General features: G+C 37.2%; 1 protein-coding gene across 4 annotated transcripts in view; it reads right to left on the reverse strand.

The window, feature by feature from the left end:
* sec16b (SEC16 homolog B, endoplasmic reticulum export factor) overlaps positions 1 to 11,220 on the reverse strand; it is a 16,169-nt gene extending 4,949 nt beyond the window's left edge. The window contains exons 1-20 of one of the 4 annotated variants that reach the window (XM_016238150.1): positions 11,140 to 11,220; positions 10,721 to 10,884; positions 9,904 to 10,197; positions 8,947 to 9,047; positions 8,779 to 8,863; positions 8,569 to 8,659; positions 8,212 to 8,332; positions 7,899 to 8,044; positions 7,751 to 7,812; positions 7,494 to 7,632; positions 7,155 to 7,394; positions 6,137 to 6,234; positions 5,273 to 5,354; positions 4,293 to 4,410; positions 4,075 to 4,186; positions 3,883 to 3,988; positions 3,337 to 3,474; positions 3,137 to 3,244; positions 1,464 to 1,545; positions 916 to 1,266 (exon numbers count right to left, since the gene is read on the reverse strand). In XM_016238150.1, coding sequence (XP_016093636.1) covers positions 916 to 1,266; positions 1,464 to 1,545; positions 3,137 to 3,244; positions 3,337 to 3,474; positions 3,883 to 3,988; positions 4,075 to 4,186; positions 4,293 to 4,410; positions 5,273 to 5,354; positions 6,137 to 6,234; positions 7,155 to 7,394; positions 7,494 to 7,632; positions 7,751 to 7,812; positions 7,899 to 8,044; positions 8,212 to 8,332; positions 8,569 to 8,659; positions 8,779 to 8,863; positions 8,947 to 9,047; positions 9,904 to 10,163 — 2,440 coding nt within the window. In that variant the 5' untranslated portion in view covers positions 10,164 to 10,197; positions 10,721 to 10,884; positions 11,140 to 11,220. Of the gene's footprint in view, positions 1 to 915; positions 1,267 to 1,463; positions 1,546 to 3,136; positions 3,245 to 3,336; positions 3,475 to 3,882; positions 3,989 to 4,074; positions 4,187 to 4,292; positions 4,411 to 5,272; positions 5,355 to 6,136; positions 6,235 to 7,154; positions 7,395 to 7,493; positions 7,633 to 7,750; positions 7,813 to 7,898; positions 8,045 to 8,211; positions 8,333 to 8,568; positions 8,660 to 8,778; positions 8,864 to 8,946; positions 9,048 to 9,903; positions 10,203 to 10,720; positions 10,885 to 11,139 lie in introns of all 4 variants that reach the window. The other 3 variants (XM_016238151.1, XM_016238152.1, XM_016238153.1) reach the window with 3 other exon arrangements.
* Between the last annotated feature and the right edge of the window lie 1,197 nt (positions 11,221 to 12,417).

A 12,417-nucleotide genomic window follows, 5' to 3' on the forward strand; every position in this document is an offset into this window, starting at 1 on the left:
CGTGTTTCCCCGGCAGACTTCTGCCATTCCAAGAGGGTTCAATCACCTCCATTCTTCCATATGCACCTAAGGGATGTCCATATGTGTATTGCTCCGAAACCTCCTTCGGGAAGGTTCGAGCTTCCGTAACGTCCCTGTTCCAAGTAGAACGGGTGCGTTTCCCCAGTGTTATCCAGTCTACTCCATGGGTAGTGCCATAGTAGCAGTAGCTGGTCATCTTGTGCAGGCCCTGGCCTACGTCAAAAAGTAGGGGCGTAGATGGCTTCCACAGGACACTGGAAGGGTGCCTTTTGGTAGGATCCCAATTCGTCGGTCCTCCGACGTGACGTTGAGAGTGACCGACTGAAAGGGAACGTCTCGGTTATGCATGTAACCCTCGTTCCCTGAAGGAGGGAACGGAGACGTCACGTCCCGTCGCCACAGCTCCCGTACCACCGCTGAGCGGCCGGGTCATCGGCTCGGCTCCTCAGCGAAAACCTGAATATGCACTGCATCTGCTGCCTACTTATACTCACACTGTGATCAGCAGCAGCTGGATGCAATAATCGCATGCCAATGTGCATTGGCTCGTTTAGTTTACACTCGAAGTAGATTGGTCCCTCTAAGCGAGATCCCAATTCGTCGGTCCTCCGACGTGACGTCTCCGTTCCCTCCTTCAGGGAACGAGGGTAACATACGTAACCGAGACGTTTTGCTGATTAATATTGTTTTGGAAACCATAAGGTTTTTTGGGATTCCTTGATGAATAGAAAGTTCAAAAGAACAGCATTTTTATAGAATTCATTGGAACATCATAAATGTCTTTACTGTCACTTTTGATTACATTTTGAATGGCGGTGTAGATGAACAATATTGAAGAACAATATACTGTATAAATTGTGTCATACTGATTCTGTCATCCATAGTCATCCTAACCTGTATCATTGTAGCTTCTTGTAGGAAAAGTAGAAGCAGCAGTGTAAAAGTTATCATTTTTACTGCTGCTATCAAGATTAGAGTGGCTTTGGTCCAGTGAAACTTGTGGAGGCCCAGACATTTCCATAGGGAAGACTGGATGCAGTGTCATTGGCTGCTGGGTGGGGTACAGTGGCACTGGGGCCACAGTCTTAGGAGCCTGTTCTTCAGAAGAGTAAGAGTGGCTCACTGTAGAGTAAGACTCCTGAAACCCGGCATCAGTGTTAGGTATCATGGATTGAGGTGGGTTTGAGGTTTCGTTTTCAGTGCTAGTGTGGTTAACGCCATCTGTCTGGAAGCCTTCTGTAAAATCTACAGAGAAGTCAAGAAAGAAAACATGAAATGTTTTACTGCATACTGACAAACTGTTAACACTTTTCTCCTGCACATTAACAATGTTCTAAAATTACGGGCAACACTGACAGACTTTCTGAGTTTCATTGCCACCTAGTGGCTCAGAGAAAGTTTCATGGACACATAGTCAAAAAGATCTGGCAAATGTTTTAAACCTGAACACGTGTTGCTCTCCTCGTGACTCCAAGTAGTCTCCCCAACTGGTGACTGATATGCTTCATTACAGTAGCTCCCCTCCTAATAAAATAAACATTTTACTGAGAGTGGAACCAGGGGAAAGGTCACAACATTGGCGATTAAGAGCAGCCTCTAAAGATGTGTAGGGCCCCATTTATACCTGGTACAAAATCAGACTTACCACCTCTCCCAGAAGGTCCAGGAGCCTTGCGCTATTGATAGCCTGATAGCTTCCTGACGTCTGCAAATTATATATAACGCCCTGTTTCTAGAGCATTAAAGTGCATTTTTTGGTGATTCAATCACAAGTTGTCAGTCCAGATGCATTTACCATTTCCACCTGGTACACATGTGTTTTAAATTAAAATTTGTCTCATTTGACCATTTCTGGTTGGAATTCATCACACTTTACATCTCCTTTGCAAGAGCTCTGAGTGCAGTGCATGAATACTAACCAAACCGGGTAATGCAACTTATGAGTGAGCAAAAGGAGAAGAGAGGACAGCTGTGACTTTGGTGCTAATGTCATTTAAATTTAAATTAGCTGACTATCTGTTAAGGAGATACTGTATTCATGTACTATGTGATGAGGCATAAAATCTCCTATTATATTTTATGTGACCCTGGACCACAAAACCAGTCATAGGTAGAACGGATATATTTGTAGCAATAGCCAAAAATACATTGTATGGGTGTTCCATGAAGAGATTTTGTAAATTTCCAACCATAAATATATAAAACTTAATTTTTGATTAGTAATATACATGCTAAGACAGCTTTAAAGGTGATTTTCTCAATATTTAGATTTTTTTGCACCCTCAGATTCCAGATTTTCAAATAGTTGTATCTCGGCCAAATATTGTCCTATCATAACAAACCACACATCAATAGAAAGCTTATTTATTCAGCTTTCAGACTATGAAAAAAATTGACCCTTATGACTGGTTTTGTGGTCCAGGGTCACATATTATATTATATTAGAGGCATATTATAATGCAATACTCTATATTCAGGTGAGGCTACCTCCCTGAAATTAGTTTTTGCAGGGTGGGATGTCCGCTACATCCATATAGAATGATCATGTTTTAGCTATAAATACAGCTAAAAAATGGGTCCAAAACATTTCCACAGAAACCACGTATGGAGGTAAACAAACTAAAACAAATTTATTTAGGTATTAGATCAAAAGTGTGCTTCTACTAAATACTGAGCAAAGGGACTGAATACTTAGGACCATGTGTTATTTCAGTTTTTCTTTTTTAATAAATTTGCAAAAATGTCAACAATTCTGTGTTTTTCTGTCAATATGGGGTGCTGTGTGTACATTAATGAGGAAAAAAAATTAACTTAAATGATTTTAGCAAATGGCTGCAATATAACAAAGAGTGAAAAATTTAAGGGGGTCTGAATACTTTCCGTACCCACTGTATATATATATATGACCACTTGTGACTGTTTTACCCAAGATGGATGTCAATACCAGGTATAAACAGGACCTGAAGGTGAGCAAGCACCATGGGTAATGAAAAACGATAGTGTGGTCTGTACATTGAGTTCCATATGGATAGTATTAAGTCTTGCTATAAACAGTCCTGCTGATCTTAAAGTGGACTAATGACTATCATATATACTGTACAAACTTTGGGTTTACCAGCATAGCCTGGCGTCTGCAGCGAATCTGCACCAGCCAGTCGGGATCCAGGAAAGGCTGACCTGTGTCACTGAGCTGTGCCTCGGAGAACTTCAGTCTGTCCACCAACTGTGATAGCAAACAAATCAGACAGATCACAAAACCCGTTTTAATGCATACAGAGAAAAGACAAAAGCACTGTATGTGCAGGTGTGTGTTACTTCAATAAGCTCTCCCTGCAACACCACATGGGGTTCCTCTATCTTGAGCAGAGCTTTTGCCACCACCTCACAGTAGTGGAAAGCCTGAGAAACCAGACCACAGTCCAACAACCGACATGCATATAGGAATTTATACACCTACACAGAACAAAACACAATAATAACTGTGCAATAGATAAAACACACTGAATCATAGTAATACATCAAAAAACAAATGTGAAACAATCATATGATCTAAAATATTTTAAAATTAAGTAGTGCTTATGACCATATAAAATACTGACCTATACAAATCTGACATAAATAGTCATAAATTAGGATATACAGAGAGGTCCAGAATTCTGAGACCACATTGAACAGTTTAAAACAAGGAAAAGTTAGGACATGAAAAAAAAAGAAGTAAAATAAAATGTAATTTCGATCAAATGTGTAATGCTTTTTTATTATTATTATTAAATCAGAACATAAGCATTTTTCAATAGTGCCCTCAGACCTTCAGATCCCTGATTTGCTAAGATTCCTGTAGTTAATGTACAGTATGAATACCTGAAAAGCAGGAACGATAAATTCAGCATTTCCAAGCCTCTGGCAGTACTCAAAGAGTTCAGTACAGCGAATGGCAGAGTTGTGACAGAACTTGGAAAACAGAACACTGCAATCAAAGAGATAAAATTAAGAGCCATTTGTATTCAGGAACTCAGCCATTTAGATATCTTAGTGCTCATGCTGAATTCTCACCTTTGCTTGCTGCCCAGAAGCACAAGGCGTTCTGATCTGTTTGTGTACCAGCCAAAGGAACATTGAGCTGTGAGGTAGCAGATCTGGGAGGCATACAGCATATCCCTTGAGGCTGAGAGGAGAACATACGATCTACTTGAAGAATCATTTGATATTAGCCAAAATATGACAGAACATTCAAGGAGATGGTTACTTCTAGAAATTGGACTAGACATTACCTAGGGTATCACCCATGGTTATTATGGACCTGTGATGTATAAAGGGGTCTCCTGTCTCATTGGACAGCAAAACAGCCAAGTGTGGTCGCCAGTCTCCCCACTTCTCACTACTCCAGGACTAAAAAGTGGAATTAGAGAGCATAATGACAGCATTTAGAAGAGATAGACAGAGAGGACAATTTAGAGGAAAAGAAGAGTTTTCATATGAGCTGTGACTGGAGGGGTCTGTATTACGCTTCCATTTAAAGGAAGTTGATTCAAAATTCTGTCATTATTAGCATCCCACTCTCATGTTGTTCCAAATCCTTCTGCTGTTATTTTTTTCAATGAAGCATAAAATTAGAAATTCTGAAGAAGAATTGCACAGCTCTTGGCAGTACATTTATCAGAATGACAAAAAAAAAACTATGGAAGCACTACATTCCAAATACACTACTGTTCAAAAGTTTCAGGTCAGTAAGATTTTTAATGTGTCTAAAGGTCCCTTATGCTCAACAAGGTTGCATTTATTTGAGCAAAAATATAGTAAAAAGTAATATTGTAAGATATAGAAACCAACTTTTCTGATGAATATAAAATTCCAATAAAAGTTTAATGTATTCTTGCTGAAAAAAAGTATTAATTTCTTTACATTTTACTGACCCCAAACTTTACTGAAAGCTAGTCTGTTTTAAAACCGTACAATAGCTTGTGAAAAAGTTAACCTCAACTGAAAAAGTACTAAAAAAATAAATTATATTATAAGCTGTAATAAAATTTCTAAATGAAACAACACTGTCTATCCATGTGTCCAAATCAACAATCGGCATGATAAAGTCAGTACAAGCTGTTGCGTTTTATGAACTGTGTAAAAATTCTTAAAATTTCTCGTTTGACACTCTACAGATAAAACAACAAAAAAAGGTTTAGAACAACATGAGAGCAATAAATTGCCTTTAATTACAATAAACAGAACGTGAGCACAAAATGTTGTAAAATACCATGGAAACAGCTGGAATCCTCCCAGAGAGCAGCTGGAAGAGGGTTTGCAGAGGGTCACTAGGAGCCAGACTCCCTGTAAACCTGTCAAACACATACATAAATATTCAATCGGCTATAACATAGACACATGTTTAGCTTGGCACAAGAGTATACTGTGACACTTATGCACATAGCATGCATGCACAAACGTATTAGACAGCAAGTTCAGAACTTACATATCAACAAACAAAAATGTTACCTTCTTAACTTAAAAAACAGCACAAAAGGAGCGACATTTCCAAGAAATGAAACCAGCTAAAACATTAAAGGCATGTGCATGCAATCTTCCAGGCAAGTCGCACTCAGAAATTAAACCGGATCCTTTTGCTGGTATTCTCATGAGCATATTACTCATTTACTGCACTGTTTTCTGGGCTTACTATATCACTATTGGGATTGCTACCAATTTATGTAAAGGAATCTTCTCCATAAGACATTTTTCAAGGTACGCCAGTGCTAATAATGAAACAGATATCAGACTGCTGAGAACTGGCAAGTGCCAGGAAGTATAAATATAACCTTGACCTATTTGTGGCTCTGCAACTGTCTTCACTCACTGTATATTTGATCTGACCTCAGACAAGGGTGTTTACGGAGTGTAAAATGTGTAACTGCAATTAAAATGCATGCATAAACCAATCAAAGTCTAACAGATTTTATAGAGACATGACACTGTGACATGAACAGATGATTCAGGGATTTGTGCTATTTGAAAACATGACAGACTGTGGCAGTTATTGATGGAGAGTGATTAATGCTAAAATGCATGCGTTGATGTCCCTCAGGCAATGGCTGTGTCAGTCATCTTTTACAGTGCTACAAACCTGCTCAGCACTGTGTTGTAGGATCTGCTGTCCATTTTGCTAGCCAGAAATAAAGCATGACCCCAAAGACCACTCTGCATGGCTGACTCTAGCGCCTCCTGCAGGGAGGGAAGAAGTGCGGAGAAAAGATCAGACAAGTGAGATCTAAAACGATTGTTACAAGTGAGGCAAGGGACTGAACACTGTTAAAAAGTAAAAAAGAAAACATGTTATGAATAAATTAATTAATGTCTTTTTAAAAACTTTTAGCAAATATATATATATACACTACCATTCAAAAGTTTAAGAAATTAATACTTTTATTCAGCAAGGGTGCATTAATTAATTAAAAGTGACAGTAACGACTTTTACATTGCTAGAAAAATATCTGCCATTCATCCTGAAAAAAATAAGAAATTGTACTACAGTTTCTACAAAATTATTCAGCAATACAACCGTTTCCAACATTGATAATAAAAAGAGCATCAAAACAACATATTAGAATGGTTTCTGAAAGATCATGTGACACTGAGGACTGGAGAATTAGTTGAGAAGCAATTACATTTAAAAAAAATATCAAAATAGAAAATTATTTTAAAATAATTTAAAGTACTATTTGTGGTTTTGCTATTGATCTATTTTTAATTTTAAAAATGACTTCTTTCATAAATATTTATAAAATCTTACCAACCACAAAATGTTTAATGCTATTGTACATATTTACAGTGTACAATGTCTTTCTCTAATAGGAAATGGATTAAAGCATATATATATATATATATATAATGATGTTTCTTCAAAGAGTCAATAAAACGCCCTCTATAATGAGGCTATTGACTTTGAAGAGGGAAAAAATGAACTAAGCAGATGTCTTTCATTATGTCCTGCCCCAATCTCCATTTTCAGTAGACATTATGACAACAAAGAAAGAACTGCATTGGTTAACAGTTTCACAGGGTTTTTACCGGACAAAAAAGCTCAGAAGAAGGTTGGACTGAGAAACTCAAGGTAGAAAATGCATTTCAATAAAAGCATTAACCTTCTTTCTGCCAGACAGCAATAGTTTTGTGTATCTCTGAAGGTTTTGCTCTGCAGCCTCTTTGTCAGTTGGTGGATATCCAGTCAGGAGGTCGGCAAAGTTGAAGGTCTCTTTTTCTGATGTGGGTGTTTCACTCAGATCAATGAGAGTTTCTCCATCTTCATCACCAGAGACCCCACACGCACCCAAAGAACTGGAGTCCCTCATCAACAGTTCTGCAACATCTGAACCCATGATTCTCTGTAACATCAACACATACTCACATTAACCGTGTAAAAGGGGCACACAAACAGAATGGAAAAGAATAGGCTTAAAATACTTTAATGTAATGGAACTTACTCCATTCTGTCTGCACAGCAAGATTAGTAGATGCCACAAGAGGGCAGCAGAAGTGGCATCTTCTAATTTCTCATCCTTCAGACATTTCTCTGACATTTGGAGGGCAAAATTAATGGCATCCACCTTATGCAAATCCTCCCTTCATGAAAAAAGAAGAAAAGCAGCAATCTAATATTTATATAAAACTTTTCAGACTGGATTAATGTCTTGCAAATGTAAGTATTATTGTGAGAGGAGGATATTTTGGAATATCATACCTAGCCAGTGGTCCAGGGAAATCTCTCATATCCTGCTGTTCATGTGTGTCACAGAGAATGACCTGAAATCATTAAAAGAACATTTTTAATCCACCATGATACTTCATATTATGCTTTAAAATTCATGTTTGTACCATGTCTCCATTACCTCCAGACTGTGGAGTTCCACTTGAGCAGGCTCTCCCTCAGAGGCAAGAGCTGGACTGACCCATACCAGCTGACCTGAAGGCCCAAAGCTCACTGCCACATGAGGGATGCAGAACTTCAGTGGAGCCACCTCCATGGGTACAGCATCTAAATCAAATGACCAAATAAACCACAGCCATTCTGAATGCACTGACCATTCAGATTCGAGGACTGTAACTAACTGCTGTAATAAAAGAAAATTAACAAGCACACATTTGCTGTACAAAAACACAAAGCATTAAAGTTCAGTATTGTGAAGCCTGGTTGTGACAAACCTGTATGAGATATGAGCTCAGGCTCACTCAGTTCAGTACCACTGATGTACTGGCTGAGCTCATAGCTGCTCGAGGACAGACCTGAAGCTTTAGAGTTGGCAAGAGCTCCACTATCATACACCTAGAGAAGGAAAAACAAAACAGCCTGAGAGATAATCAAAAAGAGCTGGAATATATACACTACTTGTGCAAAAGATTAGGGGGATAATAAATAATGTGTCCTTGCTGAATAAAAGTATTAGTTTCTTTTACCAAAAATCTTACTGACCACAAAACTTTGAACAATAATGTATATATTAAAGTTGACTTATGAACAAGAATGGCAAGTTTACAATAAAGTCTCTTTATACAACAAACCTCTCCAGTTCCATCTCCATTTTCCATACTTTCTCTGTGCTGTCTCTCTGAGACACCATGGTCATAATGACTGTCTGTTCTATGGCTATAGCTGTTAAATAAATGTGTAAGGTCACTTGATATGAAATGTACAAAATGATTTGATTGTTCTGAAAACACATTTCAGGCATGACAGAGCATATCATGTATGAGTGTATGCCATTAACAGACCCCTGCTGATCAAAGTATGAAGCTCTTGCTGACTCCTGCTGCAGTCCTCTGCCCTGATACCCCTCTGTCCTCCAGCCACCACCATCTACAAAACACCAATGGGCTTAAAGTGAGTTTGAATTTTGATGAGAATTAAAAACTGTGGGCACGTGATTGAATATTATGTACCTGGGGAGCTGTATTGTGATCTGTGATAACCATGATAATCATAATAGCCGTAGTCGTCTCTGTAGGGCCAGTAGCTGGACGCGGGGTAGTCATATTCCTGCCTGAACAGATATTAGTAGTTAGACCTGGGCTTTTAGACTGTGCTCATTCATTGACAAATACTTACAAACAAGGTGCCCGTATATTCCAGTATATTAATATTAAATACTGTTCAAAAGTTTGCAGTCTCTTAAGTCACATAAGTCTCTTAAAGCTAACCAAGGCTGCATTTATTTGATCATAAATACAGCAAAAAGTAATATCGTGAAATATTAAAGTTTAAAATAACGCTTTGAATTTTAGTTTATTTTATTTATTTCTATTTTAATTTAACATTGAAAATAGTTGGAAAATAATGATGCTTAATTTGTTGAAACTGTAATTCGTTTTAGGATTCTCTGATGAATAGAAAGTTCAAAACAACAGCATTAATTTAAAAAAAAAATGTTGTATCAATGTAAAAGTTTGTATTGTCACTTTTGATCAATTTAATGCATCCTTGCTAATAAAATAACAGTTCATTTCTTGGAAAATCTTACTGACCTTAAACTTGTGAAGGGTAGCGTATATTCAAAATAATACTAAAAAGGTATCAGTATTTTTTTCTTTATTTTGGGTTGGGTAAAAATGTAAAAAAAAACTTTATCTCACAATTACCTTAGTATTATTTTTATTCTGTAAGATGACCTTAAAATCAAACTAAGTATACTGATGTTTATGCCAATAACAAAGTGTATTGCAATTTATGCCAATAGGAATTCAGATATGTTCTCATAAAAAAAGTTGAAATATTTTATGCTATTTTGCTTCTCAAGTAGATTTATTTTGGATACATTTTAAAGGTTCAAGGACATTTGCATGTTTACAGGAAAACAAGTAATAAAATACTGATTAAGAAAACAATTCTTACTGATTTACCTGGAGTGAGGTCTGAAGTGTAATGGTTGGTTTGATGCATAAGCACTACTATATCCAGGAATATACTCTGGTTTAGGAGGAGGACTGGCCATGTAGCTTCCATAGTGAGGATCCACATGGGGCCGCTGTCTTTCTCTCCCTCTCGGGTCTGTAGGTGGGTAGTAATACGGTGTTTGGTGGGAGGATCTGTAGTGGTCGTCTCTGTTACTAGACTGGTACTGATAGCCTGGCGTATGCCAGCCTTGCCCTCTGGGCTCCATCACGAGACACAGCGCCGGATAAACTTAAAGCAAACTGCACTTACACAGACAAAAGTCAGGAGTTAGACAAACAGGGGAGGATTTTGCCTGCTGTAAGTCAAATGTTATCAGTGAGCATAGATACAGCGGCCGTTTTTATCAAGAGAGCAGTAAATCAAAAACAACCTTTGTTTTCAGTCTGTCAGTATTTTGTGGTCACTTTTGATATACCTAAAGACTTATTAGGAGGAGGACGAAATGTGCTATGTATTTAAGGGAAAAAATAGTGGTAATAGTTAGGTTTAAGAGTGGTTAGGGTCAATGTGTAATTATAGAAATTAAATATTTTTTAAATCCAAGTACAATGATAAAAACTACACAATTAGTGCTTTATCAAATGCTTAATTGAAATCTCAGTAGATAGTGGTTAATTTAAAGTGGGTCCTAAAAATGTGGTGTGACTGATGCACACAAAATATACATAGAAAGGAAACTTACTGTAAGTTTAACGTTTTTTTTTAATATAGTAATTAAACATGATTGACAATAGCATTAAAGAAACATTTCAAATAACTCACAGGTGTCTATTTGAGATGTTTTCCATATGGCTGTTGACTGTGCTGTGTCCTGTCATAGTTTCAAAGTGCACATGCCACATCATTTCAGAGCTGAACCATGAACCTGCTTTACTGAAGTCTCAAAGTCTCAAAGTCTCTCCATAGGTTTCTTTGCCTTTCTACCTCTAAAAGGGAATGCAGAACTCAAGGAAGTCAACATACACATTATATTTGATGAACCTCTTCATAGCTGTTCTAAACAGCTGTTGTCAGCCCTATGCAACAGCTGGACATCGGCTTTTTATCATTTTTTACTTTAAATACATAACTGCCATACATTTGTGTAAAAAAACAAACACTAATATGCGTTTAAACATAAAAAATAAGTTATATTACACGTAAATAACGGTAAATGTGAAATAAATCAAAGCAGGACTTACAGTGTGTTTGCATACAGAGGTCTGACAGGCGCCCTGGGCTTTCTGAACTCACTCCCATATTTGGAATATTCAAAGTTGCCACGTCGAGCGGAATCATCGCGCAGAGACGCTGGAGCTGCTCGGACACACTTCGGAGGAACACACCATTTACTCATGGATGGGAGGGATGGGCGATACCACTTATTTTGTTTTCGATACGATACCGATATTTTTCAAGGCAGTATCGTCGATATCGATACCGATTCGATACTTGTGAACTAAACTTTTAAATTATGAAATTTATGAAATTATTAAATTACTAAGAGTAAACTGGGTAATGATAAGCACTTAACTTTCTTTAAAACACATTTTAACATTCAATACGTCTTAATTGTAACTTATTAGGTTATATTTTTGTTTACACGTGATTCAAATCTACAAATACTACAGTTGAACTATGGTCACTTTAGTAAAACCATGGTTCATTATCATAAGGGGCTGCCAGTGACAGGCTGTTGCATCCATAAAATGCAACCTTTTTATTCTGACAGTGTATGATTTCTATTATCATTACAGAATAGAACACGATCAATATTATCTTTCAACGTTCAATTTAAATAACTGTAATTGCACAAACCATATTATATAATGATGATATATTATAATAACTCTGTCCTTCTGTCCTCTGATAAGCATTGTTCAGGGCTGCTGTTCCCAAAAGCTTTAATGCTTTCTTATGATACTTGTGGGAAACGCAGCCCTGTTTGAATGCACTGTCAGCAGTGAGTGAACGCTCTCTGTGATTGATTAGTTCTGTCTTGCAATATTTGCGTGTTCAGATGAGCAGGAAAATAGTTCTATCCTACACAATTACTCGCTAACAAAGGTTATTCGTCCAATTCAATGCATGTACGCATTATAATTAGTTTTTTTTGTTGAATTAACAAAATCACTAGTAAATAAAAACACACCTCAGTATCGATATTTTTTTTGAGTATGTTTGAGTATCGATACTTTATACGTCAGTATCGATATATCGATACTTTGGATCGATACGCCCATCCCTAATGGATGGGAGGAGGTCGCTGCCATGTTATGAAAGGAACTGTGCAAAATTGTGCAGTTATGCATTCAGATTTTTAAAGGAAAAAAATGAATGGTGACCTTTTCAAGCACTTGCTATTCTTTAGACATCTAATTTAGACAAAAAAAGTGTGCCATTAATTTTGTAGACTATAATGCACATTACTGATCAGGCTTTGATCATTAATATCAGTCAACAAAATTACAGTCAGTGCA

Source organism: Sinocyclocheilus grahami, unplaced genomic scaffold (assembly GCF_001515645.1).
Source record: "Sinocyclocheilus grahami isolate Dianchi unplaced genomic scaffold, SAMN03320097.WGS_v1.1 scaffold533.1, whole genome shotgun sequence".
Lineage (NCBI taxonomy): Eukaryota > Metazoa > Chordata > Actinopteri > Cypriniformes > Cyprinidae > Sinocyclocheilus > Sinocyclocheilus grahami.